Source organism: Mastomys coucha, unplaced genomic scaffold (assembly GCF_008632895.1).
Source record: "Mastomys coucha isolate ucsf_1 unplaced genomic scaffold, UCSF_Mcou_1 pScaffold9, whole genome shotgun sequence".
NCBI lineage: Eukaryota > Metazoa > Chordata > Mammalia > Rodentia > Muridae > Mastomys > Mastomys coucha.
The window spans coordinates 103,805,050-103,822,255 of record NW_022196915.1 but is presented as its reverse complement, the minus strand read 5'-3'; the positions used below and the strand labels follow the sequence as shown (position 1 = coordinate 103,822,255).

General features: G+C 41.9%; 1 protein-coding gene across 1 annotated transcript in view; it reads right to left on the bottom strand.

Moving 5' to 3' along the window:
• Dnajc3 (DnaJ heat shock protein family (Hsp40) member C3) overlaps positions 1-17,206 on the bottom strand; it is a 40,910-nt gene that overhangs the window by 22,234 nt on the left and 1,470 nt on the right. The window contains exons 2-3 of the mRNA XM_031361168.1: positions 5,074-5,184; positions 184-308 (exon numbers count right to left, since the gene is read on the bottom strand). Coding sequence (XP_031217028.1) covers positions 184-308; positions 5,074-5,184 — 236 coding nt within the window. The remainder of the gene's footprint in view (positions 1-183; positions 309-5,073; positions 5,185-17,206) is intronic.

Below are 17,206 nucleotides of genomic sequence, written 5' to 3'. Positions count from 1 at the left end.
TGTTCAGTGCAGGAAGCCTGAATCTAACATCCTCTAGTAATGCCTAAGGTGCCCATGTTCAGTGCAGGGAGCCTGAATCTAACATCCTCTAGTAATGCCTAAGGTGCCCATGTTCAGTGCAGGGAGCGGGCTCCCTCCTGCCGTCCCCTTGAGTTCCCTGCTGAGCGGCGTGGGTGAACTCACTGCAGTGAAATCCATCTTCAGCTCAATCACTTTCGTTAGGTCAGGCAGGGCTGCTTTGGATTTCCCCATGGCTAAGAAGACAGTAGCTCTCCTGTAGTATGCAATATAGTTATCAGGGTCACCATCTGGAAAGTAAAAGAATAAATATTAGCTGTTTTTGACAAAAACTTGAGAAAATTACAGTTTACAATTTTATTAAGAATGGCAAACAAGCACTCTAACCGCAGCACTTGGCAGAGGTGGGGTAAGTCGTAGGACAGCCTAGTGATTATAGCATATTTGAGTCAAGCCAGGGCTACATAGACTCTCTCTGAAAAATAAACAGATAACCATAAGAATGGCACTAAAATTAAGAGCTTGGGATACAGCTGATGACACTGTGCTTGGGTGAGTGGAACACGAAAGTTTCTACAGGGTTGTCCACCCAGAAAGAAGAATAAAGTTCCAAGTCACCTTCACCTGCCCCTTGTCCTGAGCACCACCTCTCTCTGGAGGGACATCTGTATCCTCTGTAACGCCTACTGTCCTACACCAGAAAAGACGCTCGCCTAAACTCTTAGAGCCATTCTAGCACACTAACTGAACTTAAGAAGGCGCTCACGGACACTGGCTCATGCCTGGAGAGCTAGGCTTCTCTAGTGGGTAGTAGTCTTCCTCAAAACCTACAGATGTTTAGGCCATGAATACAGTGTCAGAATTTAACTGGATTATAGCAAGCTAACTCACATCCAAAGATATGATATTTACGACTGCTCAGTAGGAGAAGGTCTCCACACATCTGGATAGACAGAAGCCAATAAAGTGTTATGTGTTGGGTAAGAGCAGAGGTTGACATTGAGTTTTTTCTGCCTATACTCTTAGAGCATCAAATGACAGTGGTTCCACATAGAAATGAAAAGCCATCTTGCTTAGAGATACAGGGTCATTTGCCTGATACCTTGTTTCCTTTCCTTTCATCTTAAAAAGAGCAATTATAGCATCGGATGGTTCAGTGGGTAAGCCTGAGTTCACCACACCCCCAACCTCCAGCAAAGCCCATTTAAAGCTTGTATGTTATCATTCCTACAGCAAGGTTGCAGGCCAGCTAGCCTGGCATAGATAACAATGAACAAAGGCTCCTTCTTAAACTACATACAAGACAAGGTTTTCCTCTGATGTGCATGCGTGCATGTGTGTGTGTATGCATGTGGATGCACACACAAAGACATATCTACAAAACAGTAGTTCCTGAAACTAGTCCATATTTACCATTATATATAAAGTAGTGATTAAAATAAGAATGGTTTTAAATCATACTCAGTAGCTAAGAGAATTGAACTCAAGTGCGGTTCTCATCACAAACACCTGTGACTGCAGCACGAGGGAGCGCCAATGCCTCTGGACTCGCTGAGCACATGCACATAACCCCAACCCCTGCCTACTGCTGTGATAAAAAACTCTATGACCAAGAGTGACTTGGGGACGAAAGAGATTATTTCAGTTTACAACTCTCAGGTCATTAATCGAGTCAAGGCAGGAACCTGGAGGAACTACAGTAGAGGCCATGCAGGGGGGCTGCTTACTGACGTGTTCCTGATGGCTTGCTCAGCCTGCTTTCTTATAGCATCCAGGACCACCAGGCTAGGGTGGCACCACCCACAGTGAGCTGGCCCCTCCTACACCACACATCAATCAAGAAGTACCTTACAAGTCTTCCTAGAGTCCAGCCTGGTGGAAGCCTCTCACTGAGCATCCCCTCTCTGACCGAGTTTGGTGGTGGGGAGATAGCACAATAATATAAAATAATTAGAAAACTGAACAAGAGAACAAGATTGAAGTTCTACTCCTTAGAGCAGCAAACACTTCAAGTATGGGTGACTTAGCCTGAACAAAGACCACCATTTTTGAAGAAAAACCTAAGGAAGGCAAATTAGAATCAATGTTATAAATTTTACTGTGTGTGGTCCTGGAACTCACGGGGATCCTCCAGGCTCTGCTTCCCCAGTGCTGGAATTAACGGCATGTGCACCATGCTCCACTAAGGTTGTAAACTCTGCCTCCCCAGTGCTGGAATTAACGGCATGTGCACCACGCTCCACTAAGGTTGTAAACTCTGGAAATGGGGAGCACTGAGGCTGACTGCTTCACGTGGATATATATGTAAAGCTTCACTTTTACTCCAGCCTACCCAAACCAGGTCAAAGTCTCCACTCATTCATTCACTGAGAACCAGCTAGAAGGGAGAACAAAACGGTACCCAAGAGGTTCACGGGGCTACAGAGACAGCTCAGTAGTTACGGGCACAAGGGGTTCATGGGGCTACAGAGACAGCTCAGTAGTTACGGGCACAAGTGCTTCTTACAGAGGACCGAGTTTGGTTCAGATGCCTCACAAATGCCTGACTCCAGCTCAAGGTATTCCAACACCCTCTTCTGGCCTCCACAGATATTATATGCATAGTACACACACATAAACACAAATAAAAACACATTTAAAAAATTTAAAAAGAAGTTTGCAGTCTTTGACCTTGATTATAGCCTTTGGAGAGACACTGAACTCCTTGTCTCTGTCATATCTGAACACAGTGTCTGTGCCCTCATTTCACAGGAAGGCTGCCATGTGATGAGCTTTCGACAACATATTCAATTACATGTCCAAGCAGGTGCAGGTTTTGTTTGTTGTTTTATTGTTTACTGAACAAAAAAACTATAATGTGTAATATTAGTTTTCTTACCAGGAAAATAAGGAAATCTAACATTTCAGACAATCCCTTCATTAATTTACGGCTTTAGGGCTGACGGTGTAGGTCAGTGTTAAAACAAGAACCTGCCTGGCACACAGGCTTTGCATTCAATACCCAGTGCCATACACACACACAGATGGCCACTTGCTTTCCCATTCATGCCATACACTAGGATACTCTGTAAAAGCCATCAGGGAAATGATTTCAGACCCAAGGTTTCCTTATCCTCATTTTCTTACAAAACTGGACATGATAATGCCACAGTGTTATCAAAAGAGGACAAGGTTAGAATGTGAGTTTTCTGTTACTCTAAAGAAGTAAAGATATCAATAAAAATCAGAGTTTAAGAAAAGCATGAAATGGGGCCTACAAGAAGGCTCAGTAAAAAAAGACACAATGCCAAGCCTGATAAGCTGATCCACAGAGTGCAAGGAGAACCAACTCCACAACTTGTCCTCTAATCTACCCCATACTATATCCCACAAAGATGGATGGATGGATGGATGGATGGATGGATGGATGGATGGATGGATGGACGGATGGACGGATGGACGGATGGATGATATGCAGGTAGACAGACAGACAGATGATAGTGAATAAATGAATTTGCAAAGAAAAATAATGCCAAACCAAAACCTAACTGCATTTTCTGTTTTTAAAATGAATTCTAACAGTAGGAGATGATTCTTCTGGGAACACACTATATTTTGTGGAAAAATTAACTGCCTCTCTACTTGTCAGGTGGTGAATAACCCAGGCATTACCACCACAAAACAAGAAGTAAATACGACTGTGAGAAAAGTCCTATCAAAAGACCTAGTTTAAAGCTGATGCTGTAAGTCATATAGGAAGAAGTTTCACAGCTGGGCACAGTTACAGACCATGTTTAGTGCCAGTCTGCGGAGGCAGGAGATAATCTCTGTGAGTTCGAGGCCAATCTGGTTGACTTAGTAAGTTCTAGGCCAGCAAAGACTCACCTCTTCTCTTTAGAAGTCACAATAGCTGATGTTACAGAAAGAAAAGAAGTCCCCCAAAAGAAACACCATAAGGGACAGCTGGGATCTGACTAATATTGAAGAATCAATGAACTAGAAAATCTCAAATCTCAAAAAAAAAAAAAAAATCACAGAAATGACTATACTGATAACCCAAAGTATAGCACACTATGTGAAATTTGCCTTAAAAAGACAGAAAACTATGAACTACACTGATAAGGTTTTCTATCAGTATCTCTCAGTTCTCACTGGATGTTTTATGCTATAACATGATGGGCTTTATCATGACGTTTGCCACACAGATATGCTGTGTTCGTATTCCATTCAGCAGACACTCACTCACCTTCATCTCCCCATAGTCCCTCCTCCACTTCCAGGTCTGTGACCCAGTGAGGCTCACAGGGTTGTTATAGGTCCTGGATCGGGTGACAGATGGTTTACAGAAGAACAGACCCCTTAGCCAGTGGCAACACCACTCAAGATGTCTCTCCTTCTCCTGGCAACCACTAAATGCCTCTCAGTACTCAGAAAGAGGGGGTACATCTGAAATCTGCCAACAGGTGCTATAAATGGTTCATTGAGCTTCCAGGGGAACGATAAAGGAGTCCCACTTACAGCTGAGCGCTCAACAGTCCCTTATTCTCTTATTTAGCCAATTATGAGTCTCTACAGTTACCCAATGCAGAACACAGTTTCTCAGACTGTCGAAATCTTAAGTTATGTTTAATACCTACATGACTTAGCCTCAGTTACCTGTTTTTTTTATAAATGTCTTTACACTCTAAAGATTGTGTACACGTATGTGAGGCCAGATGCAGCAGATCTGCAGTTACAGGTAGTTAACAGCTGCAGTTACAGGTAGTTAACAGCTGCAGTTACAGGTAGTTTAACCCAGAAGACATGGGTTAAACTCTAAGTTAACCTGAGGTCCTGTGGAAGAGCAGTACTTGCTCTTAACCACTGAGCCTTCCCTCCAGCACCCACAGTTGCCTCTTCTGTTAGATACATATACATTCATTCGTTGTATGTTTATTAATCTAATTCACCCAGAACCCTGAAAATATATTTAATGGTTTATTTTACAAGTAATAATGGTTGAAGTGTTATCCAAAATGGAAGTTCTGACGAGAACTCAGAAGAGAGCAACTGAGTGGCCAGGGTTATGATACCAACCAACTGCTGCATGAAACTGAGATAAAGCATCGGCTAGCTGTCCAGCTGCAAGTAATTTCTTTCCCAACTCAAGATGCTTCTCTACATCCGCATTTACTCCACATTCAGCACCTGAGAATAAAACAGAATAATAAGTTAACTCTCCATGAACCACGATGAGCTCCCAATAAAAGTCACAGAACCTACTTCATTTTGTAGCATATAAAAATCTCCCAAAATATACCAATATTCAATACAGCCAACCGAAAGAATAAAACTAGTCCACAGAGTAAAGGTAAAACAGATTACAGACTGGTGAAGTTATTCTTAATGATCAGTTAAAGCTGGCAGATGGCTGTTGTGATGCAAGCCCGAGGTCCAGGGTACGAATTTCCAGCTACACAGAAATGCACGCAAGGCAGGATAGAGACAGGCCCCTCAGGGCAAGTTGGCTAGCTAAGGAGCCAGAGTGAAGGCTCTCAGGGAGAACCAGTCTCAGTAAGTAAGAACTAAGCAGGGTTAAGGATAACACCTAACGTTAGCCTCTGGCTTCCACATGTACACACACATGAATATATACACATATACACATGCCACACATGCATGTGCACCTGCATACAAGTTCATGGCACACATGTGAACATAAACACATATCACATTTAAGAAAAAAATTGCTTTGCTATGCTATCCTTTCACCTTAATGAATGAACAGCAGACAGTCCACTATGACATTCAGACTTACTGAACATCGACAACATAGCAGGCTGGTTCTGCTTAGTTGGGATGAGTAAGCCCTGTCCCTTGAACTGCCCCTTGAACTGCCCCAGTAGCAGGCATTACAATGAGAGACAGACACAATGAACAGAAAGTTATATAGAATAACAGGTAAAATGACTATGGAATAAAACAAATGATGCGAAGGTCAACAGGGAGAGAGAAGGCCACTGAGAGATGCGATGTCCAAGGCAGCTTTCCTTGAGAAGCCGACATGAGAAAGTAAAAAGCCCGTCATGCAGACACGGAAAAGGAGCTTTCCAAGGAGAACCAGCTAAGGCAAAGGCCTTAAGTCCATGCTGTCCAGAAATGGCGAGGACATCTGGACACCTACAGAAGAGCCACAAATAAACAACATGAAATCAAACAGAAATCCTGCATGTCCTGCTTTGGATTTTACTCTTGGTGAAAATGGAGCCAATCAGGCACTTTAAATAGAAGAGTCTGAATAAGTAGGCCAATTATCTCTAAATGTCTTTTTACTCTGAATTCCTTCTTCAATGGTTGCACTGACACTATGCACTATAAAGTGTTCAGGCATTTCTCCTTTACTGTGAGGACAATGTTGTGTTTGTTAATACAGGGAGCTGGAGAGAACTGCAGACAGGAGACTTCCTGCGTCTCTGCTCAGCCCCTCAGCAATCTGGCAGCCTCAGCCCTGAACCACCTCCCAACGAGGATACTACACACTCAGATTCTGCCCTCACAACTCCCAGCACCGTCACACATCTGTGCAGACACTCCGAGTGGCACTGTAGTCTGCACCAGTTGACTGGCTCCTGTCCCCCCATGCCCTGTAGACCACTCCAGTCAACACTGCCTAGACTGCCAACACTGGCTCCTGTCCTCCCATGCCCTGTAGACCACTCCGGTCAACACTGCTTAGACCGCCAACACCACTTAGGCTGACCGTCACAACACACTGAAACCTCCTACATTTGACCAGAATGGCAGAAATGATGAAACATGGGTTGCGATGAGGGATGGACTCTTCTGTGCACTCAAGTACTTAGAGAAGAACGGCCAGCAAAGGACCACTTCTCAGCTAAGCCATTCAGTGGGTTTCCATAACAACTCTAGAATAATCATCCCACCCCCACCTCAGCAGTCACAAAGCTGGGCTACCTAAAATCAGCCATCAAAATGTGAGGATTGCAGAATTCCAACTGCAGTCTCACCAAGTTCACCTGTGAACACTGGGACCAATGGGTAACTGTATCCTAGCATCTGTAGCCGGAGCATATGTTTGGAACCAGTCCTTCTCGGCCTCCTACCTGCAGCTGCTTCCCCTTCCTTGTTTTCCCACCATTTAAAAACTAGAGAGCATTTTTTTTCTTCTCTTCTAGTTTTCTACAGCATACAAGCAATCTGATATTACATATTTATGTGAAAAGAATTAGAACATTCACCTTTGTGATATCTGACCTTCACAAACTCTCAAAGTACAATGAGTCATGTGATTTAATGCCACATAGCTACCTCTGTAAGTTCACTAACAGTATTTCTTAACCTGACAAGGAATCTGAGTATGCTACCTCTAGCTATAGTGCATGAGATGACACAGGTCAGACACTAAGGAAGATTTTATGTAGTGAATCAAACCTGGGGTTTACAGTGCACAGGTGGCATATGGCAACGAGGTTGGCACCTCATGTACAAAGTTGCCTAACATGGTTGCTTTATATACATGAGTAAGGAGTGCCACATACTGGCAGAGTCAGGGAAGCTTAGCTTAGTGGACTTTAAGAACCAACATTCAAGCACTCTCTGAAGTGTGCCATGGATGGACTCCAAGTACTCTGAGGGCTTCACATTGTGCTAAAACAATAGAAGGACCACAGCCAGGCAATCACCTTTATAAAAGCAGTCCTCAGACTGACTGACAGTCAGTCCTTCTGAAACATACAGAAGTCTATAAAGCCAGTTCTTACATAGCTTAACACTAAGAAAGAAAACAAAACTAGTAGCACATGTACTTTTAAAATTGTTTAAAATGTATATACACAGATTCAAAAGGTCTCAACAGCTATTCAAACTCAGCTCTAGCAGCCAAGATACAATCAAGAACAAGAAATAAACAAGATAATTCAGTAAGTGCCAATCTGCTGCTAGGTGACAAAATGCCTGAGGAAAGGAGTAATGAATACAGTAATCAAATAAGGCTCCCGAGGGGAGAGTGTCTATGCTAAAACAACAGTGACACGGAGTGGAGAGTAACACTAAATGACATGCCAAAACCATACCCAAGCACCCAAGCCATTGCAATGAGCCTCGTCGGGAAAAACCCACTTCAAGGAAACTAGATAAAGCTACTTGATAAAGCAAGAAGGGAAGGACAGAGAACATGTACAAAATAGATCAAAGTGCAAGCTAGGGAGCAAAATTTAGATTTTTATGTAAGTGATGAAGGAAGAAGTTGAAGGTCTAATTGGTATTTTTAAAAGATTCCTTTAACTGCAATGTGGAAGACAGAATGAAGTCAGATATGAATAGAGTACTGTGGTGATGTAAACTAAAGACAGCATGTTGGATCCATTATGTATACGGATTTCATTTATGCTTTCAAAAGATAATGCAGCTTGCTGTACTGATCACTTTTTTCCAGCAAAAATATATTAATATACTATTTATATTTTTTAAATTGGCCAAGTAAACTAAGGAATATGTCTTCTTTAAAAATTATTACTAGTTATAAATATTTGATGAGATGGCTTACTTGAATAAAAGGTACTTGCCACCAACTGTGGTAACTGAAGTTTGACTCCCACAAGTTGTTCTCTGACCATCAGAGGGCACCATGGCACATACACAACCATACTCAAACAGACACCACTACAAATAGATTTTAATTGCTTAAAAGTCATGAAACATTGTTGAACTATAGTTTGAAAGTATAACAGGATTATCGTTGTTATGTTACATTATATCATAATATATACCAACAGGACATGTTGGTAATATAGTAGTCCTAGGGATCACACTCAGACCTTCTACACTCTTGGCAACTACACCACTAAACTACCCCCTAGCCTAGTCCTTACCTCTAGATTTTCATCTTTTAAAGGCAATTTCTAATGTAAATTATACCCCAAAACATTTATACTTCCTATCTAAAATCAAAAAGATTACATATCATTAATGCAAGTGAATGGAGTGTATAATACTGAGGTAGATTAGACTAGAAAATGACCCAAGGTCACATCATGGTGAAAGCACTGACTGAGCCAAAGGCTACCTCTCTACCTTAGGTTTTCAAACCAGAACACTGATGTGAACCATGAGGACAAGCTGGCGCATGTGGATCAGTATCCTGTGTCATTAATAGCAATCTTTGCATGAAGATTTCAAACATTTCCCTGTTACATTCTCTCAGAGACAGAACCAAATCAACCTTCTCAATTTCTCAAATGAGGAAGTAAAAAGTATGAGACAAAACACTAGGAAAATGAAGCCAGGCAGAGTGGTGCACACTAGTAATCCCAGCACTTGATGGGCTGAATCATGGGGATTGCGTGAGTTCAAAGCCAGCTTAGGCTACACATCAAGATCCTGTCTCCAAAAACAGGAAAATGATTTCCTGATCCATCCATAACAATGACCAAGAGGGAAACAAGTAACATAAGAACTAAAAACCTACCATCTAACTAGGTACTTCTGTGTGTTTAAATAAACCTAACATGTCCCAGGTACTTCTGTGTGTTTAGCTAATTTAATATTCCCAACTCCGGGATGTAAACATCTTTCATACTTTTATTATTAAAAAAACTGAGGCTCAAACAAGTTGACAGTCCTGGCCACAGATTCAAACTGACTGCCAAAGAATCCTTTCCAAAGCCCACCTCTATTTTCCACACAATGTATGGTCCTCCTCATGTAGCAGTATTTCAGCTCTGTAGGTTCATTCCTAAGTCCCTTGGGAGCCAAGAATACATCTGTAATGCTCTTTTGAACTGCTACACTTTATACCACACGCTGCCCTTAAATATTGGATACTCTTTAAAGTTCTTTTGCTTTCTACAACTGAAAGAAGCACTTAGTTTATGACCATACCACTCTGAACAAATCTAATCTCATCTGAAGAAGACATTTCTCATTTCTCCATCCCTTCATAGTAAATCTTTGATCTATATTTATAATTTTATTCAATCAAATTTCTATTTGGTTATGTAAATTAGCTCTATCTCTATGCTAGTACAATCTCTTTTATGATCCACCCTATAACTATGCAGAGAAAATTATAAATCTTTGGTATACTTCAGCCACATTTCTTTTTGTTTGTTTGTTTGTTTGTTTGTTTTGTTTTTTCGAGACAGGGTTTCTTTGTGTAGTCCTGGCTGTCCTGGAACTCACTCTGTAGACCAGGCTGGCCTCGAACTCAGAAATCCACCTGCCTCTGCCTCCCAAGTGCTGGGATTAAAGGCGTGCGCCACCACCGCCCAGCCAGCCACATTTCTCTAATAGAACATGCAGCAGTCTAAAGGTTGGGAGAGTTTTGGAGAGATTCCTTTTACTCTCCAGAGGTTCCCAACTCCTATCTTACCTTCTTCCAAATCCTTAGTTCATACTGTATCCAGAACAATCCTTTGAAACACCTCCCTTCTAAAATCTTCTGCAATATTTTCATATTACTGGGTAATCAGGACAACCCTCCAAGTTTAAAGGCAGAGAGCATACTTCAGGCCGATGCTCCCTGATGCTGGTCCAGGCTCATTATCATCCATCCTTCCTCCACTACTAACTTTCTGATCTTACAGCAAAGCAGATTGGTTGTACTTCACAGGTTATACTGTGTCCTCCTGCCACCTGCTCTCACATCACTGTTCCATGGAGCAGCCTTCCCAACTGCCCACCTAGAAAATTCTCACTCATCAAGATTCTGTCCTTGGACTAGGGATGTAGCTTAGCTTAGGGGTAAAAGGTACAAGGTTCTATCTTCAACACCACAGGGTAAAAAGAAAACAAACAAAACCAAACAGGTCCTGCACAATTCTGCCTCCACTGTAACCTTTGCCCCCGCCTGGCAAGAGCAGGAGTCCTTCTAACCCCACAGTACTATGTATTCCCATACTGACAAATGCACACTTGCTTTGTAGGACCACTATCTCAACATAGTGCTTCTCACAGGCCAACCTGTCTGTTACAACTCTGATCTACCCTCATCCAGCATTAAGGAAGAGCAAGTCAGAGAGCAGAAGCTCTTCCTTACATCACAAAGGTCAGTGAGTACTCAATATTTACTAAATCATTAAATGAATATTTGCCTTCCTACTTGAATATGTCTTCAAATTAAGTCTATAACACATATAATTACCAAGCCCAACTGCTAATAACTGATCATAAATGATTCATCAGGACACTAATGTCTAAAAAAGGTTCCTCATAGATTGTTAGCTGTCTTACAACATCTATACTCTATTCTGAGCCACAATTTTTATTCCATTGCTACACGTTGTATGCATACTGTTTTCCATGAGATAAGACAATCAAATATCATGTAATTTCCAAATCAGCACTGACTGAGCAGGTTTCTCCTAGACACTTGTCAATCATGGGCCAACAATGTAAACAGGAAGAGTAAGAAAAAAGATAGGATAACTAATTGTGTTATTCATTGAGTATTGTGGCATAAGAAAGCAAGGCACACACATGTTATACATACATATATGAAGGCAAAACATCCATACATATAAAATAAAATAATTAAGAGTTTATTACCAAGAGAACCAAAACACAGTTCAGTAGCTTCAGGGACAAATGATCAGTGCTGGAGACTAGGTAGACGCAAAGTGTGTGCTGCAGTGCTGGAGACTAGGTAGACGCAAAGGGTGTGCTGCAGTGCTGGAGACTAGGTAGACACAAAGGGTGTGCTGCAGTGCTGGCAGAGTGAGCCGGGGAGGGAAGAAGGGTCAGCAAAGGAGAGGAAGAACCTGCTCAGAATGTCCCACAATCCCTATGTGGACCTTCGCCCACTGTGCTGGCACTGCAGCATTTGGGAAGTAGCTAAGCTTCCAGTCTGTGCCTTCAGACATGTACTGGTGCCCTATAAACAAAGCTGCAGGAACAAGCTGGGTTTTTGGCCCTTACACCTTTTGCCATGTGAAACCACAGCATTCAGCCATTTTTTAGTGTGAGGATACAAGGAGCCCTTTTCACATGCCTACAACCCAGCAGAAGCCAAGCTAAGACAGGATGCTGAGAATGGAGCCTGCCTGGGAAACACTGCAAGCTCATAACCAGCCTGAACAACTTTTATTTTTAAAGACCAAACTGAGTTAAGTGACCTAGGACTTCTCAAAACCCAAACTACTAATCAAGCTAAAAATCCTCAGGCTGGGCAGGAATGTGGCAGAGATGGAGTTGTGTTGTGGAAGAATAGAAAAAAACCTATGATGTTCTCCTCCTCAACAAAGATGCCATCTTAGGATGACTAAAGTGAAGGCCAGCTTCAGGCTGGCTCTGCGAGTAAAGGCACTTTGCTACCAAGCCTAGTGGGCTTGAACTTGATCCCTGGAACCCATAAACACATGATGGACCAAGAGACCCAGCTCCTGAAAGTTTTCATCTGGCCTCCACACACTGTACTAGCACACGGCCCAACTCTGCCTCACCCTCACCCTCCTCCAGCTCCGTTGTTAAGAATGAACAAGCCAGTTGGTGGTAACCCACGACTTCAATCCCACACTCAGGAGGCAGAGAGGCAGCCTGGTCTACAGAGCTCCAGGAGAGCCAAGGCAACAAGTGAAATCCTGTCCAAAAAAGAATGTGAGGGAGATAGAGAAGGGGATTTAACCTGGACTTGGATATGTAAGGGAAAGGTTTTAAAGTTACCTGTTTTTTCAAGAACAGACACACTGAGTTATTATAACACAAGCAACACTGAGTGCACAGTTGAGACTGAGACTCTGTGCTTACAATGAGACTCACACTAAAGTTGTTTTTCTCCATCTCTGTTTATCTCTTAGGTACATAAAACAAACTTGAATTTGATGGACTTGGGGATCTGCTGGATAAGGAAAGCCAAAGAATACAAGAGCAGAGAAACATAAGAGTGTATTTGTAATAATGTGGTTACCATGATGACCCACTAAGCTTGAAGAAAATAGATAAAAGATAAGGATGCTTCCCCAATGCATGTCTTATGTTCCCTATTCTGCCAACTCTAAGGTAAGGCATCTCTTTTGTAGACCACAGCACCACATAGCCTCACCTTAGCTGACTCGTGAGTCTTTTTTTATATTCCAAAACTCCAAGTGACTAGTTCATAATATTTATCAATGTTAAAAGAGCTAGTTTCTAAAGATACATAAAGCAAATAAATTTAAGGTTGAAAAATAAAGAATTGAGTTATGAAGGGCAGGTAGGTTACTGGGTTCCAGGGAATTTCTATGTAAACAAAGTTAAACTGTTCATTAATAAATCAAAAGAAAGCAGTGTGATGGGGCAAGCCTGTAATGCCAACACTCAGAAGGCAGGGGGAGAGGGTCCCCACAAGTCTGAGCCCATCCTGATAGACACATCCAGTTCCAGAGTCTATCCAGACTAGCCTGGGCTAAAGAGACACATCGAATTCCAGACTCCATCCAGACTAGCCTGGGCTAAAGAGACACATCGAATTCCAGAGTCCATCCAGACTAGCCTGGGCTAAAGAGACATATCAAATTCCTGAGTCCATCCAGACTAGCCTGGGCTAAAGACTAAGAGCCTGTCTCAAAACAACACAACACACAGAAAACAATAAATAAATAAATAAATAAATAAATAAATAAATAAACACACCAGTTGGATGGTTAAAAGATCCTGACAATAGAAATTGAACTTGACCACCATTAACTTCACATGGGAAAATAAAACCTACTTGCTCCTGGGCACCTCACCCTAGAGCAAGTCTGCCCCACAGAACAGAGGCAACTGCAATCCTAGCCAGGCACTATCTCAGAGGCCAACGCTAGCTGGTGAGATGAGCTAAAAGGCTGACACTGCAGCTAACCTTATAATCTACCTTGCTAAACAGTTCAAAATAATTTTTGGAAGTTATCTGACCATCTGACTATATAACCATTAAAATCATGCATTTAAATTTTTCTCTTCATATTAACTAATACCAAAGAAATCAAACAAAAGGTAAAATATACTGTTAATTTATCCGTTTAAATAAAATGGATCACAACCTTTTGTTTGCAAAGATTTTCAAGTCTTTTCCCATGATGGCCAAAATATATAGTTTAATCACATATTTATTAATTCAGTGAATTAAAAACTGTGTTCCTGGTGTTCACAGCCCTCGCTGCACGGCCGGCCACTCTCTAACACCAGGTTTGCCTCTCGCTTGCCAAGCTACAGCCAGAGTGGGGGAGGGGGGGCTAAGTAAGGAAGTGTCCATACCATGGCTAGCAAATCCACCAGTGGTAAATCACCCAGGAAACAACTGGCTACAAAAGCCGCTAGCAAGAGTGCGCCCTCTACTGGAGGGGTGAAGAAACCTCATCATTAGAGTGTTACAGGCAGGCCTTGTACTGTGGCACTCCATGAAATCAGTCGCTATCACAGGTCCACTGAACTTCTGATTCGCAAGCTCCCTTTTCAGTGTCTGCTGCAAGAAATTGCTCAGGACTTCAAAACAGATCGGCACTTCCTGCGTGCCGCTATGGGTGCTTTACAGGAGGCAGGTGAGGCCTATCTGGTTGGCCTTTTTGAAGATACCAATCTGTGCTATCCATGCCAAACGTGTAACAATTTGCCAAAAGATATCCAGCTAGCCTGCCACTTGCGTGGAGAACTACGAGGGGAAACATTTCATTCTAAAATTTTTTTCCTCTTCTTCCTGTTGTCAGTAGTTCTGAATGTTAGATTTCCCCCCACCCCATGGGGTCAAAGGTATCTAAGTATATGATTGAGAGTGAAAACATAGGGGACAGAGTCAGGTATTGGCAGTTTCTCCACATTCATTTGTGTGTGAATTTTTAATATTAAATGCAAGATGTAAAGCCTTAATGCAAGCAAAATGTTTCAGTGAAAACATTTCAACAGTTCAACTTTATAATAATTATAAATAAACCTGTTAAAAGTTTCTGGACAATGTCAGCATTTAGATTTTTTTAAATAAGTAAATTCCTTATTAGTATCAACTAAGTTGTGTTTATAGCATTTTTGCTTCCATCCATTCACTAGACTTTTCTGAGTTCTCCTCCATACAAGTATGTTTTTAACGCTGTCTGTCTCCTGTGCTGTTCCTGTCAGTTTGCTATTAAAATACATTAAACTATAAAAAACTAAAAAAACTAAAAAACAAAAACAAAAAAAAAGAAAACTGGTTCCTAGCCTACCATGGTGGCATACACCTTTAATTCCAGCAGAGGCAGAGGCAGATGGCTCTCTGAGTTAGAGTGAGTTCCAGCACAGCCAGGGCCAGACACCCAGTGAGACCCTGGGGGTGGGGTGGTGGTTAGTTCTATCTGGGTTCATTAGCCTGGGTCTGAAGAGGCATGCAGGTCAGGTGCTACCACACTGCACTAAAGGCTGGAGACAGAAGACCTAAGGGAGAGTTGTATGAGAACAGGGAATGTGAAATACGTCAAGAGAAAAAAGAAAACTATGACAACAAAATGATTTTTAGTCTGTATTCATACTCAAGTCACTAACCAAGCCATTAGCAATAAAATGAAATAATCTTATTTGTACTGTGAGAATGCTAAAGATTTCTTTCTATGTTTGAATTTTATGTGTGAGAGTGAGCACCCACACCTCAGCTCCCGGGAGCTGGAGTTGGCAGTGCTGCTGGCAGCTGAACTCACATCCTCTCCACGAGCAGCCAGCCTCTTAAACACTGAGCCATCTCTGCAGTCCCTAGAATTTTCTTTCTACTCAAAAATTCTACTTCTCCTGCTCTAGCTTTCTTTCAAAGCCTCTGAGAAAGGGAATTCGAAGTCAGTCAACTGTGCTTCCCTCCTCTGGATTACAACAGAAAAGACTAGTTTAAAAGGGTACTTTTAAATCAGAAAAAAACAGACCAGTTAGGTGTACTGCTACATTTTCTACAGTATGAAACTGAGTTTCACATTCCCTGTTCTCATACAACTCTCCCTTAGGTCTTCTGTCTCCAGCCTTCGGTGCAGTGTGGTAGCACCTGACCTCCCTGCCTCTTCAGACCGAGGCTAACGAACCCAGACAGAACGAAGCTATTTAAGAAAACATAAGCTAACAATTTGCTACTTTATACCTTGATAACCCCATCACCAATTCTAGGGTCTAATAAATAGCACAGCCCCTAATTCAATTCTTACATATAATTTATTACACCAGTGACTCTCAAAATGTGGTCATCTGGGATCCTTTTAGAAATGCAAATTTCACTTTCCATCAAGACCTACTAAATCAGAGAAGTTCTGTACGTGAGCCCAGAACTCTTACAAGTCTTCCATGTGAGATTCTGATATACAATCAATCATGCTGGAGAACCACTGATGTACACTCATGCTGGAGAACCACTGTTTTGGGAGGAAAAGCAGGTTTTGGTATTTGAAGATTTTTGGCTTTTGTTTTGTTTTATTTGGGTCTTGGCTTTTTTGTTTTGGGTTTGTTTATTTGCTTGTTTATTTGTTTGTTTTTAGTCAAAGTATCATACCATAGCTCAGAGTGACCTAGAACTCATGGTATAACTCAGGCTGGTCTTTAATTGATGACAATCCTCCTGCTTCAGCATCTTGACTGATGAAATCACAGGTATGAGCCAGCACACCTGGGAAGATCACTGTACTGAACCTGCCAGGAAATCACCTCCCTGTCACTTTCTATTGGTAACTTAAAATGCTTTGCTCAGCTGCCCGACTTTAAAATGCTTGAAATGGATGCTATCAACAATTTCCTGTTCCCACTTCATACAGAAGTAAATTTTATTTTTCAAGGTTTTATTTCCTGTGTGTGTGTGTGTGTACGCGCGCGCACGCTCACACACACACACACACACACACACACACACACACACACACACACCTCTTTGGGTGCTTGTGAAACCAGAAGACTCTCAGAGTTGGAATTACAACTAACTCACAGGATCCTGATCTGGTACTGGGAATGCAACTCCAGTCTTCGGCAAGACCAACAAACACACTAACCATTTCTCTAGCCCCAAGATACATTCTCATTACGCTCTTGGAACGCCAGTTCCCAGATATGTAAAACAGAAACTATCACATATCTCTGTGGAATAAGAGATGGCTTACAGAAATGCTCTTTTCTTCTCAATCACCTGCCATTTTACACAGGTAATACTCCTGGAAAAGGCAACACTGCTTTTCCCCTGAGAAGTGCCATTAGTGCTTTCCAGACAGAAAAACTCAGTTTTCTTGTAGAAATACCACAGTAGAGAAATGAAATGCTAGAA